The 19193-nt window shown below is 35.6% G+C and overlaps 2 protein-coding genes across 2 annotated transcripts in view; one reads left to right on the plus strand and one right to left on the minus strand.

Annotated features, from left to right (window-relative positions):
* GTF2E2 (general transcription factor IIE subunit 2) overlaps positions 1-18949 on the minus strand; it is a 71463-nt gene extending 52514 nt beyond the window's left edge. Inside the window, exons 1-3 of the mRNA XM_058525152.1 lie at positions 18778-18949; positions 15648-15817; positions 2262-2353 (exon numbers count right to left, since the gene is read on the minus strand). Of these exons, the coding sequence (XP_058381135.1) occupies positions 2262-2353; positions 15648-15813 (258 nt within the window). The 5' untranslated portion in view covers positions 15814-15817; positions 18778-18949. The remainder of the gene's footprint in view (positions 1-2261; positions 2354-15647; positions 15818-18777) is intronic.
* On the plus strand, positions 8746-9049 carry SMIM18 (small integral membrane protein 18). Its single transcript, XM_058525153.1, has one exon. The coding sequence runs from the start codon at positions 8753-8755 to the stop codon at positions 9047-9049; it is 297 nt and encodes a 98-aa protein (XP_058381136.1). The 5' UTR covers positions 8746-8752.
* Positions 18950-19193: the final 244 nt, after the last annotated feature.

Genomic DNA, 19193 nt, shown 5'->3' on the forward strand with positions numbered 1-19193 from the left:
ACAGCGGAACGTGTGAACTTAACCACTACGCCACCGAGCTGCCCCTAAGAGGTTGATTCTTTTAAATATAACAGAAATATTTTCCAGGACTATCAGATTGTTCAAATTATGCTATGTAAAACCCACAGACAAAAACCACATATGAACTATTTTAGATTGAGTGTGCATTATTCAATGTGGTAGTTAAAACCTATTTTGTCAAATTGTAGCATGAAATTTTTATTCTAATTAGTCAATTCTCATTACATCTTTTAAACAGTTTAATATTTCTACTTCCAATTAAAAAAAATAAGCCATAGCTAGCTTTAAGACCAATTCGTTTTTAGCAATAAGTATCCTCCCCCTTCATTAATCACCCCAAAATAAAATTTAGTTTTTTCTGAATCATTCCCTTTTATTTATACCTAAAATCTGAATATCAGAAATCAGAAGATACAAGCACACACATTTAGAAAAAGAATAATGCACCTTTCATCATGTCCTTCACTTTATAAATGTTTTATTATTTAATTTATAATAATGCAGTGTAACATAAGCAGCATTTGTTTTTAAAATTGTTATGAAAATGATAAATTAATTCTATTTGATCCATATAATTGTAATCTCAACTACCTTAGTAGTATATTTTAGTGTGCAATCTATAATTCTCAGTGGTTTTTATATTACTTAAAATATGTATTAACCTATTTATTTGAACTTTAAAAGATATTTTATGGTAAGAGACAAAGTTTGATATAGCTAGTTTGTTTGACAATGGAGACTGGCTTTGTTAACCAGGAGATACTTCCCACAAATTAAATAAGCTCAACCTGACATTTTCTTGATAAAAGTATATTTATACATGTAATAAAAGCATTTTATCAAAAAATTGCATTGGCAAAGGTGTAATGAAATTAATATTTTTATTTTCTCAACTGCTTCTGAGTATATCAGATTAAAGAAAGTGTCTATATGCGGGAAAAGAGGGGAAGTGATATAATTAAACATTTGCTAAGTCCTGGTACAGAGTCTTTCTGATATACTTCCTAGAAACTAAGAAAGTAAATAGTTAAGGACCAGGTAACAAATTCTTTGTTAAGTTAGGTGGTGCTCATTCTTTTGCTTTCAACAAAACTGAAGGAGGACCTAAAAGAATTGTCAATTAATGGCTGCTTGATGATAAATCACTAAGTGATTTTTGGCATGTAACTAGGAAGGTTTTGCTCTCACAAAACTTCCATTAGAATGAACTTATTTACATGAACACTTATTTCTCAGCACTTAAACCTACAAAATCTAAAAATAAGATCAGAAATTGGTGCCAAATCCTATTTCATTCTATCAGTAAGTAATAAATGTCTCCAGATACAAGAACTACTGGAGGAAGAGAGCTCCATTTATTTCATTAAAAATGATTTCCATTGAATAATTATTACATACAAAGTAAATTTTAATCAAAGTTTTAATATATGTATGTTACTCTGATGAATTGCGTGCTAATAATAATTGTAATAAAAGCTCAAACAAGAAGATACTTTTAATACTTAGAGCCTTATGGTCACAGGGAAAACATTTCTAATTTCAATTTGTATACATATTATTGTAACAAAGAGGTTTGACAGATGATCAATGAAAGATTTTTCATGCATAAAAATACGTAACATTAGGATAAAATTCAGTGGGAGTAACAGAACTGACATACAAGTTCAAAGGGAAAATAAGATTTCTAACCACTTAAGTTTGTTTTCATATTTTTAAAGTAATAATGGCATTTAGATTCCCTCAGATAAATTTAAGAGTGATGTATTTTATTGAAACATTACAATATGCCAGAAATTCCATCTTGTGTCACTATTTAAACTTTTGCTGAAAAATTGTAGCCTTTACTTCTCACATCAATGGAAGTAACATCCTGTAAATCATCCACATCCTCCTATTAGTTTTGCCAGCAGTAACTGACTAATTAAGAGGTGACTGTATCTACTGCCTAAGCACAATTTTATTAAGTTAAATGATGGGCTTAAATCACGTACTTGAATTAATATAAATTAAATATATTTAAGCGACTCACTGCAATGCTAATTTGATATAATGTAAAAGATCTGAAGCATTAAATATTTTTTACAGTTTTACTGAAGTATAACAGGCATGCAATAAACTACACATATTGAAACATACAATTTGATAAATTTTGACATATATATACAAATTTACTTCTAAAATGCCAATATCTCCTGCCAAAAAGTTAAATATAATTTTTTTTATTTGAGCAAAGTACTTACCTTCATGTAATTCACAATCTTGGCAAGAACACCAAACTTATACCCAGAGCTTCCTGATAGAGCTTTCAAGTTAAATGATCCATTGCTGTGATCTGAAAATGAAGTTTAAAAAACAATTACAACATTTTCATATTAGATGTGATTATGATTTTAAGCAGCTACATGATTTTAACTCTGGTAAAATATTTGTTTGAATTTTTCTACCTAGTGAATTCTATCCTGTAAAATCTTGGTGAAAAACTCAAAATCTTTAAGTGTATAATAAACCATCCATTTTCTCACTAAGGATGGAAACAAAGTATAAACAATTCGAAAGCATTAAAATACATTTCTTTTATAAGTACCTTTATCTCACTCTTTCCTTAATTCTGATTAGATTTCCCCCATAATTAGAAGCAAGGCTTTTTAAACAAGAAGACAATACAAATCTCAATCTGATCCACCATGCTTTTCTAACAGACTTAAAATCTTGAGAAGTGAATGGATTACTTCTGAGGGATAAAAAGTTCAATTTATTACCTATTACATCAATTTCTGCTTATAGACTTAAAACAAATGGGTATTAATTAATGAGAATTTAAAAAATGATACCATAACTATTTTAAAGTAAACTTTAAAGATAAACCAGAAATAAAAAATATAGGCACCGCCACTGCATAAACATGGATGCTTAAAAAGGATGACAGCACGAAACAAGGAGCAATCTGTATAGAAGATAATTTGTTTCAGAACACCTATCATTTTGTTGCATTCTTATAGGCAGAAATCCTAACGCTATCATTGCATCACAAATGCATTCCATTAGTCACAGGCAGGAACAGTTAAAAAAAATTCATCATAAATACTAGGAAAACATTTCAGAAGTACACATTCTATTAGCAAGTCATCAGATCAGATATTATAAAGTTCCCATGTGGCTGATCCACAAAGAAGAGGTTAAATAAAAGGGGGGAAAGTCAATGTCTGGCACTAGCTTGGTAATAATAATTTAAACAAAAGAATGCATTAGAACAACCACAAGTCAAATGTAACAACTGTCAGAGATCCAAAAGAAAGCTTCTAGATGGCAACATAATACTCCTTTGAGATTAGTTAGTGAAAAGGCTTTATTGAATATGCTTTTTTGAGACTAAAATGAGACTTCAAATGCAATTTTCCTCTAAAAATAACCTTTTTACAATTTTGATAATAATTTAACTGGCACATTAATGTCTATGTTTCCAAAAATAACAATAATAAGAATGCCTTACAGGTGTGCATTCGTATTCACTATTTCAATTACAAAATACTACCTATATGGTTCATTTTCCTAAGGTGTCCAGAACATTCATAACAATAATAGTAACTAACCTTTATTAGAACACTTACTATTTGCCAAGAGCCATGCTAAATGATTTTTCCCATTTAATCCCTCCCAAAAATCCTATTTAGGACATATTATAAACATAAGAAAACTGAGAAAGAGAAAAACCCTTTTAAACATAAGAAAACAGAGTGGTAAGTGGCAGAGTACAGATTAGATTCAAATCCAGTTGTAGGGCCGGCCCCATGGCTTAGTGGTTAAGTGCGTGTGCTCCGCTGCTGGCGTCCCGGGTTCGGATCCCGGGCGCCCACCGACGCACCACTTCTCCGGCCATGCTGAGGCTGCGTCCCACATACAGCAACTAGAAGGATGTGCAGCTATGACATACGACTATGTACTGGGGCTTTGGGGGAAAAAATAAATAAGTAAAAAAATAAAAAATAATAAAAAATCCAGTTGTAAAACCTGTGATAATGCTTTGTATGAGAATCATTAACTAGCCTTTAATATAGATTATTCCATCTGAAATTGGCTATTTTGCCAGTATAGAAATTCATAAATGCACACTTCATGTTTTCTTGTTTAACTTCAGTAAAATACCATTAAGTTTATCCTACACTACTATATAAACAACTAACTGGAACGAGACTAAGAAAAACAGATGACTACGTTAAGGATTGCACCATACAAATGGTCAATCATGAACCACATACAGTGTTGTTTACCATGGGGTCTCCAGCATTTAATTCAATGCCAGGCACAGTAAACACTCAATAAATGTCAGTTGAATGAATGAATGAATGAATGACTGTAATAAGAATATTCCCATGAATCCCTTTATGGCCCCAGAAACTAATATGCTGATTTATCTATAATTTAAAAAAAATAAGTCTGCATAGCGAGCATTTACCCAGCCTGCTGTTGTTGTAACAATCGCTCCCATAATTAAAAACCTTGATTCTGTTATACTTAAGACTACAATTCTAAATAATACCCACAAATAACATTCTAACTCTAAACATCCAACCGAAGATTCTGTCATTTAAATTTCACAGACTGTTTTTTTAATGTAGGTGGTGCACCTACCAAAACCAACCCTCTCCCAACCAGTACAGCTGAAAACCTTGTTTCTTTCCCTCAGAATTTCTCCTAAATCAAACCAACACATGGAAATAATTACTTCCAGAGGGCAAGATTTATATAAAACACAAGTATTGAAAGAAAGGAAGAGAAAATATCATTTATGAGCCTTTATGCACACTTCCTGGATGAAATATCAAGCTGGTAAAACTGGACTGTTTGTTTCCTAGGTTACCAACTCTCTCAGCCTTACCTTCTAGCCCTAGCACTGATATATTAACAATCTGAAATTTTACAGTTAAACACTAAGGAATAATCAATTTGCTACTAACTCCTACGCAGGAATGGAGCTTAAGGACAAAAAATAAGGCAAGAAAAAAGGGTGACAGTTGATATCCCAGACAGCTCTATTCAAGTTTATGAATGATTTACTCTTAAGGGTGGCAGGACTTAATGCAAATGAATGTAGAGGAAACTGTCAGCTGCACTGTGGTTCAACCAATAGAAGCACAGCTCCATCTTGGCTGTGCACTAGACTGCATTACAAACAGCCGAGACCATCGCTTCAACAGCAGCCTTTCAGACAAGAGGTAGGTTTATACGATCTTTTTCATTTAGTAATACATGTTCTTATGACGCAATATAAAAATATTTTACCATAAAAACCAAGCAGAAAGCTTTGTTCCTATGCAAGACCCAAAACAGCAATGTATTCATTTCATTGCTTGATAGAATTTTATTACGAAAATATGAAGACTGCCTTGTGCTATTTGATAAGCACCCTTACCATCTGTGCCTTAATGGAAAATTCATGACATTGTCTATGAACCTGATCTATATCCAGACCTTACGATAAGTATTTGATGTTAAGTGCTTACTTGCTAATTTCATTTTCTCCGAGCTATTTCATTTCAGCAGTTTGGTCTGTCTTAACAAAGGATTTTTCTTAAAGAAAAATCTAGACTAAAAGCAAATCCTGGAATAAAGCTTTCTGATTATATGTGCAAATTATACTGGCTAGTAAAGAGCAGTTACAGAAAAGTTCGCTGTATTTTAACAAATATGATAAAATGGTTCAAAACTGTTTTTTATTTGACTTTGAGTACAGATGCAGAGAATGTCGAGAAATTATCACAATTGTGATTTTTATATTAAAAAAGACCATAAAGGAATCACGTAGACTGCACTATACTGTAACCAAAGAGATCATTTATAGAGCTTCAGACTTTCCTAACAATTAAAATAATTCCTTACAGTAAAATTTTAAAGTCTATATTACTGTAATATACAAGTCATGCTATTATTAAATGAAAACCTTCTTAAATAGCCTTTCATTTTTTATATGCCACAAAAATACATGTTTATCACAGTATTTCAACATAATACTAAAGTTATTCTTGAACTGATCCTCAAAATAAATATCTACTAAGTCTTTTTGGTAAACTACATTTTAAAATAAGAATATATCCTAAGAAGAATTGGTTAAGGGAGGAGGGCAGGGTACCTTTCAAGGTAATAAGATTATTTTCATCACAAAGAGGAACCGTTCATGTCTACTACTGATTAGTATCAACTGCTGACCAAATTTATAATTTTATAATATTTAAGCATGAAAATATCATTCTTTAGTAGATGCTAGCATTCCAGGATATTAGCTATACATACTGACCTAAGGATCAACTTTTGCCCTTTTCTTTGCTGGTTAATCTATTTAAATTATAAAGGATTTTTCTGAATAATTTTTATTCCTTCCATTTCTTAGTCAGTGTTCAGCTAACATGAACAAAGTATCCCTTACTAAACCCAAAGGTTGCTGTAAGAAGATATTAGATCTCCCCAGGTTTAGCACAATGGGGTTAATTACCTAGAAAACATTCCTGCTTGCTATACAAAATATGGGAGCCCCCCAAAAGTCTCAGATAAAATAAAAACAACTTTGTCAAATACAACAGTTAACTTGTAACTCAAATTTCGGGTAAACTGTAATAGAAACCCCTACCACCCACATTGTTTTAACACTATAATCAGCCTACATTTTACTGGTAATATATCTATAGTTAGCACAGATAGAGGCTCACTGCTTTTTAACCAAACTGACCAGAGGCATGGCCTATATCAGAGAGTGCCAGGGTTGAGTGAGGTGTTCTATATTCAAAGGCCACTATGATTAATTGCTCATATTTCAAAGTGATATGCTTAAAGGCACTAGAGAATTCAATTCAAGGGCTTTTACCATAAATAGAGCAAAAGCATAATTTTATCCTGATCTGGCAATTCAAGGTTCCAGAACAGTTCCAAGTCCTATCCCCATAAATACTATACTAGCACCTTTGAAATGAAAGGAAAAATAGGTGAAGGGAATATATCGAAAATAACAAACTAAAAACAAATACGGTATTTACTTTATCTAACACTTCCCATTCCTAAAATGAAATTTTAAAGGGGCTGGGGAATCCAAAAAAGTACACACTGTTTTTTGGTTTTTTTTTCACTATTTTCTCTTACTTTTCATATGGCATGTTTACATCATTTGCTTAATATAAATTACATTTTAATTTCAAAAATACAGTCTCAGAATATGAGAAAATCCTAATGGTAAATATCTTTCTGCATGTCTAATTATGTCTAATCCAAAGTAAGATTTTGATTTTACCCTAAGTGACACAAAAAATTACTAGCATTCTACTGTACTTTGAAAGAATAAACCACATGAAATTTAAGGTGGCAAACGATTCCATATTACGGGGTTTACTTTTTTCAGATGTGCCCAGAAGCTAACTAAAGAGTGAATGTTTGGAATTGCTCATCAGTTATCAATACACTCATGTGAGGCAAACTGTCATCATTCACAACATAAACCTGACATGTAGTGTAAGTATTTTATAATTTTTAAAAATAAGCTTAGGGGCCAGCCCAGAGACGCAGCGGTTAAGTGCGCGTACTCTGTTCTGGCGGCCCAGGGTTCGCAGGTTCGGATCCCAGGCACGCACCAAGGCACTGCTTGTCAAGCCATGCTGTGGCGGCGTCCCATATAAAGCAGAGGAAGATGGGCACAGATGTTAGCCCAGGGCCAATATTCCTCAGCAAAAAAGAGGAGGATTGGCATCAGATGTTAGCTCAGGGCTGATCTTCCTCACAAAAAAATAAAAACAATAAAAATAAGCTTAAAAAGATATTTTTGAAAAATCAAGATAATAAAAATTCATTTATTATTTTTATTACTATCAAATCTTCAATCCTTACGGTCCCATTTAAGGCCTAACAAGTATCAGGTCAACAAGAGCAAAACAATGCATGAATAATGAAAGTTTAACTCACTGGCTAATTTCATGAAATGGAATAACTATTTAATAATTGATACCTTTGGGGCACTGAATTTGTCTGTTTCTTAAAATATTTGTGCCCATAGGTCATTTAGGTATATGAAATATTTAAGATTATCACATACATAAAAAAATCCTAAAGTTAAGGTCTCTTCATAGGCAACTTTAACCTAAAATTTTTATTATCCTTATTCTGAAAATTGTCATTATTTAACTTTTCCTTCTCTACTATTTTTCACTCAGCCACTAGTTCCTGATTCAGGTCGCCTGTCTGCAAAGTTTCAAGGAGTGGAAATAGGAGGCAGAAATACACTGAACCAACAAGGTGAGGAGGATCCAGAAAGGTAATGAGAAAAGCTTTTCCAGGGGCAGTGTGAAGAACATGACCTTAAAACACTAAGACTTTTTTGTAGATAATAGCTCACTGACCCACTGCTTTAGTCAAATTTTAAACTAATTCAGCTGCCTTTTTTCCCTTCCACTAGCAGTTAATTTCTGTATATGAATCCTAAACATACATATTTGTCCAATAAATGATACACATCAAAAATATATATAGCATGATTTACAGAGCACATTGGCATAGATATAAAAAAATTCAAAAGTATCACTCAGGCATTAATTCTGGCAGAAAACAGGGACGACTCATGTTGCCTACATAAATTTACTAACAAATCTTAGTATTGAGATCTGAATTGACAAATCTGTAGAGTTTGGTTATATATATTCATTTTCTACCTTTTTATAGATTCAAAAGAGCAATACAGAAAGTGGAATCTCTAAGAATGGCCTCCCTGAGCTCCAGCCTCTGGAATGAAACCACTACATCTGTTTATCAGTACCTTGGCTTTCAAGTTCAAAAAATTTACCCTTTCCATGATAACTGGAACACTGCGTGCTTTGTCATTCTGCTTTTATTTATATTTACAGTGGTATCTTTAGTGGTGCTGGCTTTCCTTTATGAAGTTCTTGACTGCTGCTGTTGCGTGAAAAACAAAACTGTGAAAGACATGAAAAGCGAACCTAACCCTCTTAGAAGTATGATGGACAACATCAGAAAACGTGAAATTGAAGTGGTCTAGCACTCTACATAAGAAGAACAAAATCTTTGAAAATGGCCTTCAACTACTGAGAAAAAAAGAAAATTTTCTGAGGCCAACTGTTATTACAAAATTGACTGACTGATTGATTAAAAGATTTCTACTAGAAGGGAAAAACAAGTTAAATATGCACTTTTTGTCTGTGAATCCCTGTCATTAAATACACAGTAAAACTTCACAAATGTGAGTAATTTACCAATCTATTTAAAATGACACTTCAAAAACTGGATAAAAGCTTCCTAACATTTAATATTAGGCAGCAAAAGGTAAACTGGAAAACATAAGCAAGGCTAATGATGCCAAAATAACTTATACCTAAACAAGTCAAGTGGACTAAAAAATAGAGTACTATGCTCCATGTGTTATGGTAATAAAAATGCTATTTAAAATGCTTATCTAGGGGCCAGCCTGAGAGCGTAGTGGTTAAGTTTACGCACTCCACTTTGGCGGCCCAAGGTTCACGGGTTCAGATTCCGGGCGTGGACCTACACACCGCTCATCAAGCCATGCTGTGGCAGGCGCCCCACATATAAAGTGGAGGAAAATGGGCACAGATATTAGCCCAGGGCCAATCTTCCTCAGCAAAAAAAAAGAGGAGGACTGGCAACAGATGTTAGTTCAGGGCTAATCTTCCTCACCAAGAAAAAAATACAAATAAAAATAAAATGCTTATCTAAATCCAAAGTAAAATACTTCCACTTATACATAAAGTCCCTACTTATTAAAAAGAAATATTTTCTAGTTTACTGAAGACGACTTACACATTTTTTTTTTTTGTGAGGAAGATCAGCCCTGAGCTAACATCCATGCCAATCCTCTCCTTTTTGCTGAGGAAGACTGGCCCTGAGCTAACATCTGTGCCCATCTTCCTCCACTTTTATATGGGACGCCGCCACAGCATGGCCTGACAAGTGGTGCATCGGTGCACGCCCGGGATCTGAACCCAGGCTGCCAGCAGCGGAGCGCGTGCACTTAACCACTACGCCACGGGGCTGGCCCCGACTTACACATTTTTAAAGACTTAAGTTTTATGTGGATTACTAGAAAAAAAGTCTCAAATTACTCAGAAAGGTCACAAGTATACATGCATAAAATTTTCATAAAATTGACTTACTGTTTTAGTAAGAAATACATGGTCTAAGAAGGGCCAGGCTATTTTCAAATTAAAACTTACTAATATGCCCCCTAAATTACATTTCTTGAGCTTATTCTTTCATTTTGCTTCTCATATTCACACTCTCAAGGGCTAAGATACCCAATGCAGAAAAGACTGCAGAAAAAGTCAAAAGATAGGACCACTCAACACCTGGTAAGAAATATGGCAGTTTTATTTCTTGGAATTCAAGGGTTATACAGATTTTACATTTTATAACCCTAATACTATTTTGCTACCACCCCTGAGCAACCCAAAGCATGCTTTTAACCACTACATTACAACTGCCCTTAGACCAGAAACGCCACTCCTGGAAATTTATCCTGAGAAATTAGTTCCAAAGAAAAAAAGCTAGCAACTAGACGGATGTGCAGCTATGACACACAACTATCTACTGGGGCTTTGGGGGAAAATAAATAAATAAAATTATTAAAAAAAAAGAAAAAAAGCTCAAGATACAAAGATATTTACAATAGCAATACTCAAAATAACAAAGACTATAACAACCTTTAACTAAATGTGGCACACCAACTTAATAGATTATTAAGAAGCTACTGAAAATTATGGCAAAATAGAAAATATTTGATATGTGAAGTGAAAAATAAATATTTGTTATTTTCAATTTAGAGAACTCTAATTGCCAATCTGAAATCACTTTTCCACAAAATTTTTTATATTCTTTCTAACATTAGAAATAAACACAAATAATGTAACCAACTTTCAAAGGACTTGTGAAACCAAGGTATATAAAATACTTTAGTAACCAGGAGTTATTCTGAGCACAGTTAAAATCATACTTTCATAAACGGTAAACTTCAAGGTCCTTACCACAGATGGGAAGGATACAAGTCTTTTAATAAATAGATTTTTTGGTAATGTACACTATCAACTTTTCCCTACCTTACCCTGTAATTTATTTAGCCATTCAACAAATATGTATTGAGTGCTTCTATGTGTGAAGGATTAGGTTACAACAGCAAACAAGTAATCATGCAATTACAATGGCACACAATGGCTTTGTCAGAAATAGTGAGTGCTATGGGAATTCAAAGGCTAAGCACTGAATTCAAATTGGCAAGTGGGAATAATATGACTTCTCAGCTGAAATCTAAAAGAGGAACAGGTGTTAGCCAAAGGAAAGAGGGAATGACATTAGAAGGAATGTTCCAGAAAGAGGAAATAATATGAGCAAAGGCCAAGAGGCATAAGAGAGTAAAGCATGTTAGAGGAGCTACAAGTCAGTATCACTAAGACAGAATACTAGGAAAACAATGAGATATAGGCATAAAGGACAAGTGGAGACCAGATCAGGTAGGGCACGTAGGCTGCAGGAAAAGATGGACTTTATCTGAAAAGCAATGATGATCAGCTATGAGAAGAGTGATGTCATCAGATTTATGATTAGAAAAATCACTGACTGCTGTACAGAGAATGGACAGCAGAGAAACTAAACCAGGAGACCTGGTAAGCAGCTAATCAGGCAATCCAATGATGGTGACCTGAACGAAGGTGGTATAGTAGTCTTTAGTGATTACACCCAGTATTTCCAGCCGTACTCTTTCTAAGCTCATGGAACCCCTTGTGGCTGGGTACAGCCATGTGACTAGCTCTGGCCAATGAGTTGTGAGAGAAAGTGATGTGTGTTATCTCCAGGCCAGAGCATTTAACTGTCAGGCAAGATCTTCCACAGTTCTTTCTCTCTCTGGCACTGAAACCAACAACATGTGAAATATCAGCTACTCTATCAGCCTGGGTCCCTGAGTGACTATAATGAGCTAAGACCCCTGCCAACACATGATGAACATGTGGTATGAAAGAGAAACAAATCTTTGTTCTTTTAAGCCACTGAGATTTTGGAGCAAAGATCTTAAGCAGATCAAAAAGACTAGGTCTAACAGTAGGTCTGGGCTAATCTTTAAAACAGTTTTTAAAATTTTGTTTACTATGAATTGATTCAACGTAAATTTCATTGGAATGAGACATAATCAAACCTAATGTATGTGCTAATAAGAATGATAGGCCTACTTTGATAAAAAGATCAGCCCTGCTTTAACATCAGTTAGTAAAACAGCTTGAAGAACATCTAACAAGATGACATCAATAAAGATTATTACTACATTTTGAAGTAGGTAAAGAATTTCTGTTGTGAATTAAGTTGCACTGACTTTGTTGTTTAAAAGATAACAGTCTAAGAGTAAACTAAACCCAAAATAAGCAGAAGAAAGGAAATAATAAACGCTGAAGTGGAAACAGCTGAAATTAAAACAAGAGAAAAATCAATGAAACCCAAAGTTGGTTTTTTGAAAAGATCAACAAAATTGACAAAACTTTAGCTAGACTTACCAAGAAAAAAAAAGGAAAAACACAAATTCCTAAAATCAGAAATGAAAGAGAGGAGCAATATCACCACTGACCTTATAGAAATCAAAAGGACTGCAAAGGAATACTTTGAAAAACTTTGCACAATGTAGATGATGAAACGGACAAACCCCTAAAGAGACACAAAGTATCAAAATTAACTCAAGAAGAAACAGAAAATCTGAACAGATCTATAAGAAAAAATTTCTACAAAGAGCTTCCCACAAAGGAAAACCCAGGCCCAAATGGCTTCACTAGTGAATTCTATCCAACATTTAAAGAGAAAATTATATCAAATCTTCACAATTCTTAAAGAAAACAGAGGAAAAGGGAACACTTCACAATCTTTTCTGAGGCCAGAAATATCCTGATAGGCATCACAAGGAAAGAAAACTACAGGCTATATCCCTCATGAACAGAGACACAAAAATCCTATAAAAATATCAGCAAACCGAATCCCATGACAAATAAAAAGGATCATCCACCATGACCAACTAGGATTTATTTCAAGAATGCAAGGTTAGTTTAACATCTGAAAATCAATTAATGTAATATATCATATTAATAAAGAACATGATCAATGAACAACATGATCATCTCAATATATGCAGAAAAAGCATTTGACAACATCCAATACCCATTTATGATTAAAAATTCTCAACAAACTAGAAATAGAGAGGAACTTCTTCAACCTGATGAAGGGCATCCACAAAAACCCTGCAGCTAACATCATACATAATAGTGAAAGACTGAATGCTTTCCCCCTATGATCAGGAACAAGGCAAAGATGTCCATACACTACTTCCACTCAACATCATACTAGCCAGTCCAGACAGACAAGAAAAAGAAATAAAAGGCATTCGTATTGGAAAGGACAAAATAAAACTGTTCTTATTCACAGATGACATACCTTTATATGTAAAAAATCCTAAGAAATCCGCACAAAAAACCAGAAATAATTAATGAGTTCAGCGATGTGGCAGAATACAAGATCAATGTACAAAAATCTATTGTATTCCTATATACTAGCAATGAACAATCCAAAAATCAAATTAAGAAAACAATTTCATTCACAATAACATCAAAAAGAATAAAATATTTAGGAATGAATTTAACAAAATAAGTGTAAGACTTACACATTAAAAACTATAAAAGTGTTGAAAGAAATTAAAAACCTAAGTAAATGGAAAGATACCCGTTCATTAATGAAAAGAGTTAATATTGTTAAGGTACCAATTCTCCCCAAATTGATTTACAGAGTTAATGCAATCCCTATCAAAATTGCAACTGGCTCTTTTACAGATATGAATTGATGAGCTCATTCTAAAATTTATATGGAAATGCAAAGGATTCAGGAAAAACCAAAACACTCTTGAAAGACAAGAATAAAACTGAAAGACTTCCCAATTCACTTCCCAATTTCAAAACTTAACTACAGCGCTACAGCAATCAAGAGAGTAAGGTACTGGCATAATTATGGACAGACATATCAGTCAATCGAACCAAACTGAGATTCTAGAAATATATTCTTTCACTTATAGTCAACTGATATTCGCCAAGGGTGCCAAAGCAAGTCAATGGGGAAAAGACAGTCTTTTCAAGAAATGGCACAAGAACAAATGAATAACCACAGGCAAAAAGATGAATTTAGACCCTTATGTTAAACCATACACAAAAAATCAACTCAAACATATCATAGACCTAAATGTAAGAGCTAAAACTATAAAACTCTTCAAAGAAATAGGAGTAAATTTTCATGACCTCGGGTTAGGCAAAGATTTCTTAGATATGACACCAAGAACACAAATGATATTGGATCAAGAACTTGTATCCAGAATATGTAAAGAACTCTTACAAATCAATAGGAAGAAGACAATCCAATTTTTTTAAATGGGCAAAAAATGTGAATAGACATTTTCCAAAGAAGACACATGAATGGTCAATAAGCACATGAAATAATGTTCAACATCATTAGTCATTAGGGAACTGCATACTAAAACCACAATGATACCACTTCACGTCCACTAGAATGGTTACGATCAAAAAGACAAGGAATAAGAAGTCCTGGCAAGAAAGAGAAAAAATGGAACTATCATGCATTGATAGTGAGAATGTAAACTGGTACAGCCATAAATTTAAACATAAATTTACCATATGACCCAGAAATTTCACTCTTAGGTCTCCATCCAAGAGAGAAAAAAACATATTCACACGTGACTTGTACATGAATGTTCATAGGAGCACTACTCGTAATAGCCAAAAAGTGGAAATAATCCAAATGTCCCTTAACTGGTGAATCGATAAACAAATTGTGGTATATCCGTACAATAGAATACTCTTCAGCAATAAAATGGAATTAAGTACTGATATATGCTACAACATGGATGAATCCTGGACAAAATATCAGCAAACTGAATCCCATTTGTATAACAATTATACACCATAACTAAGGAGGATTTATTCCAAGGATGCAAGGTTGGTTTAACATATGAAAATCAATTAATGTAATATACCATGTTAACAGAATAAAAAACAAGAATAACATGGTCATCTCAATAGATGCTAAGTAACAGAAGTCACAGACTAAAGACCACATAGTGTACAATTCCCTTTATATGAAACGGCCAGAAAAGGCAACAATATAGCAGAAAAGAAAGTAGATTACTGGTTATCTGGGGCAGGGGTGGGAACAAGGAGTGACTGAAAATGGACACAAGGGATCTCCTGGGGCTGATGGAAATGTTCTAAAATTGGATTATAGTAACAGTTGTACAACTCTGTAAATTTACTAAAAATCTTTGAGTTGTACACTTAAAACAAGTTAACTGTATGGTACATAAATTAAACCTCAATGAAGTTATTTTTTTTTAAAGATAACCTAAATTCTAACTACTACACAAGACTATTAACATCTTAAGAGCAAAAACTTGCCTTATCATTTCATCCCTTATACTTAACAAAATGCCTATCAATCAATGTGAATGTTGAACTGAAAAACGAACTTGCCACGACTAAATGGTTTAGTGAAAAATAAAAACTAAACAGTCCTAAATGGTCAATTTTACTAACCAGAATTTTGTTTAGAACCTGATGACCCTCCATGTTCTAGCTTTGCTTTCTTCTTCTTTGATGATGATGATGATGATTCAGAAGATACTGAACGTTTTTCTACTACAGGAGTGGAAAGAGCCCGTTTTTTGAACAGCTCCCGCTCTCTCAACAGGCTTGGATCCATAATGCTGCGAAGATAAAAATAATTATCTTTCATACAGATTCCAGTCACTCAAACCTATATGCCAAATCCATAGGTCTCAACAAGAGTTGCTTCCCAAACAAAATTATCTGTTATTACTAGTTATACAGCACTTGTATTTATTCACTTACTCATTCACTCAAAAAATCTTTAATTAGAGCCTATTATGTGCCAAGCACTTTACTAGGCACTAGTAAAGAGAAACAGAATTATTCTCTAAAGCTCGAGAACTGCACTGCCCAACATGGCAGTCAATGGCCACATGTGCCTATTAAGCACCTGAAATGGGGCTGGATTTGAGATGTACTCTAAGTGTAAAATACATCAGATTTAAAAGACTTAGTACAAAAAAAAGAACTTTTAAAATTACTAATGAGATATTTTAGACTGATTACATGCTGACATGATAATATTCTGAATATACCGGGTTAAATAAAACATTAATTTCCCCTAATTTTCTTATACTTTTAAAAGATATACGGCTACTAGAAAATTTTAAATTACGTGTGTGGCTCACACTTGCAGCTCGCGTTATGTTTCTATTGGACAACGCTGCTCTAGAAATAACATCAGGACTACCAGGCAGAAATTAGGAGGCAGATTTATACTCATTGCAAAAAAAAAAAAAAAAAAGAGAGTACCATCATAATTGCTTATAAATGACAAGGTGTATTTTAAAACTAGTGAACTCTCTATTGTTAAGTGATGAAGAGGCTGGACTAATATTTGTTAGAAATATCTACAGAAAATTCCCGATTTGGAGAGAGGTGGAGCTAGACCTCTTCGAGTTTTTTTCCCAGTTCTAAAACTCCAATTCTAAGCAACTTCAGCACAACCAGGGAAGCCACAGGTAATTTAACAAAAATTTTTTAATGTTCCTCTCTTGTCTGAACTCTCTCTAGAACCCTGTGGAGAGTCCAGGAAGTGTACAAGCTGACTATTTAAATTACATTTGCACTGTTAAAACTAGTGTTCATAAATTGGGAAGGAAGGTCCTAGAGGAAAAAGACTAATACTTTGAAAGCCTTCCAGCACAGGGTAGTTCAATATTTGTTAAATGAACAATGAACACAAAAACATCTTTAAATTGCTCTGGCCTCATTGTTATTGGTTTCACAAGCCTTTACAAAATGTCTTCTGTTTGTGAGGCACTGTACTCCAAGCTTTGAAAGGTTCTGGAAAATAAACCCTTGTCTTCAAGCAGCTTACATTTGAGAACACGAACACATTGAGCACCTCGCTTAAAAAGCATGGATAAATAAAATGTGACTTAGAGTGCCAAAAGTTAAAAACATAAGCACTGGTAAGAAATAATCAGAGTAAACTTCAGTTAAGTAAGGAAGAGTCACTGGCACTGGACCTCGAATGAAAGACCTGCCTTCTCCCCTCAGTTCTAACCCCAACAGCAACTGACCAAAGGCAATCCACTAGACCTCTCTAAATCCAATTTTTTTTATAAGTAAAGTGAGGATACTACCAATGCTGTCTACATTTAGCCCAACTGTAAGACTAAAACGAGAAAATGTTTGTGAAAGCAACTTTTTAAATAGTAAAGCTATACAAATACATGTTATTTCAATATTACTATTTTGAATTGCATCTGAAAAATAACAGAATGATATTATACTGGGGTGCCGACAGTAAGAGATGGGGGAGGGAAAGTGTGAGAATAAGAGAATTCACAAGTGATGAGGTGGGGGCAACAAGCCTAAAACAGGAAACATCTGTATCTGTTTATTTCACCTTGTAAAGACAGGTAATCGATCCAGGCTTTTAATCACGATTTTAACACATTTAAATAAGAGGCTTATGGTTCACAAAGATCTAAATCCTTACAGCATTTGATCCTCACAACTCTACGAGATAATAGGTACTAGTTTTATTCCTATTTTAATATGTGAAATCTGAAGTGAAGAGGTAAAGTTAAGGTCACAGAGCTGGAAGTACCTGGACCAAGACCCGAATATCCTGACTCGTAACTCAAGTGCTCCATACTCCAGACCTGAAATGCTGGTAAAGGGAAAGGCCTCTCCAACAAAGGCGACCTGTGCAGGACAGGTACCGTTGAATGGCACCCATCGCAGAAGGCTTCATGTCTGTCTGTCACCACCGCATGCTCCGCCTAACTTTTCCTCCTTTTTTCTCAGAAGACTACTCAGTATTCGTAGTGCTTTACATGCACTGACTTGTGTAGTAAACAGGCCACACCACTCTGCCAATTTACATTAAAAAAATACCACCGCCACAACTCAATGAGTGCACGTGTTCCTCCACGGATGCACATGGAGAAGCCAAAACTTACATCAGAATCTTCTGGCTCCGAAGCCCACGTTCTTTCCACTACATCATTCGAGTTCTTTCAACCTTCCTACTTTTCCTCTCTTTTGCTTCTTTCCCAGAGGGGCCCGTGGCACCTAAGACCCCTGCTATGAGCAGCTGGCCAGATGAGAAAAGAGACTGCTCACCTCCGAAATGACAGAAATGTAGCGGTAGACGCAACCTTTTTGTTTTAGAACACGTCTTTAGACCGCAGAAAACAACTATTATAACCAAAGTTTAGGAATCATTACAAGGCAGCTTTAAAAATATAGTCCGTGAAGGAGCATCTAAATCACAGCCTTGAGTTGGTGGGACACCGTGGTTCCCCACACTCCACACACAGGGTTCGCTCGGCTCCTGCTAATGTAAACTGAGGGCCAGGAAGAGGCACAGTCAGCTATCGGACTGTCGATTTCCCTCTTTCCAACCCAAAAGTTTGCTCCATGAATCTCCAGCCTAAAAGACAATGCTCCCAAGAAGTTGTTGCCGTGTGTAGGTGTTTCGCGTAGGGCACGGCGGCCCCAGCCTCCCGAGGGGTGGGAGAGACGCTCGCCCCGCGGGGGTCGGCGTCCCGAGGAACAACAGGCCGGGGCTCCGCGCCCCTCACCCGGCCGCCACAGCCCCTACCTGAGCCAGAAGGGCCGCCCCACGCGCCCCGCCGCCGCCTCCCCGCGCCTCCGCCCGGACCAGCCGCCCACGCCGGCTTGGCCACCGCTTCCTGCTCCTCGTCAGCGCCCCCGCCTGCCCGCACGCACGCCCAGCGCTGCCCCGCCAGCTCGGGGTCTCGGCACTGGCAGCGGCGGCGGCGGTGGCTGAGGCGGCGACTCGGCCCGGGGCTCCGCCCGCCACTTCCTGAGCAAGCTGCTAGGAGCTCAGTCCCGGCAGCCACCGCGACGCCTCCGCCGCCGAGAGCGCGCGTGCGTCATCACGTGCCCCGCTAGGGATACCGCGGGAGAGGGCTCAGCCAGCTGGGGCGTCCCGGGTCTCCTTGACAACGCGAAGGTGGCTGGGGGCGGGGCGGAGAGCCGGGCAGAGGTAGGAGG

The sequence above is a fragment of the Diceros bicornis genome, chromosome 29, assembly GCF_020826845.1.
Source record: "Diceros bicornis minor isolate mBicDic1 chromosome 29, mDicBic1.mat.cur, whole genome shotgun sequence".
Classification (NCBI taxonomy): domain Eukaryota; kingdom Metazoa; phylum Chordata; class Mammalia; order Perissodactyla; family Rhinocerotidae; genus Diceros; species Diceros bicornis.

What these genes read in the sequence shown, in the direction of transcription:
- SMIM18 (XM_058525153.1), top strand. Translation starts at nt 8,753, where the DNA reads ATGGCCTCCCTGAGCTCCAGCCTCTGGAATGAAACCACTACATCTGTT.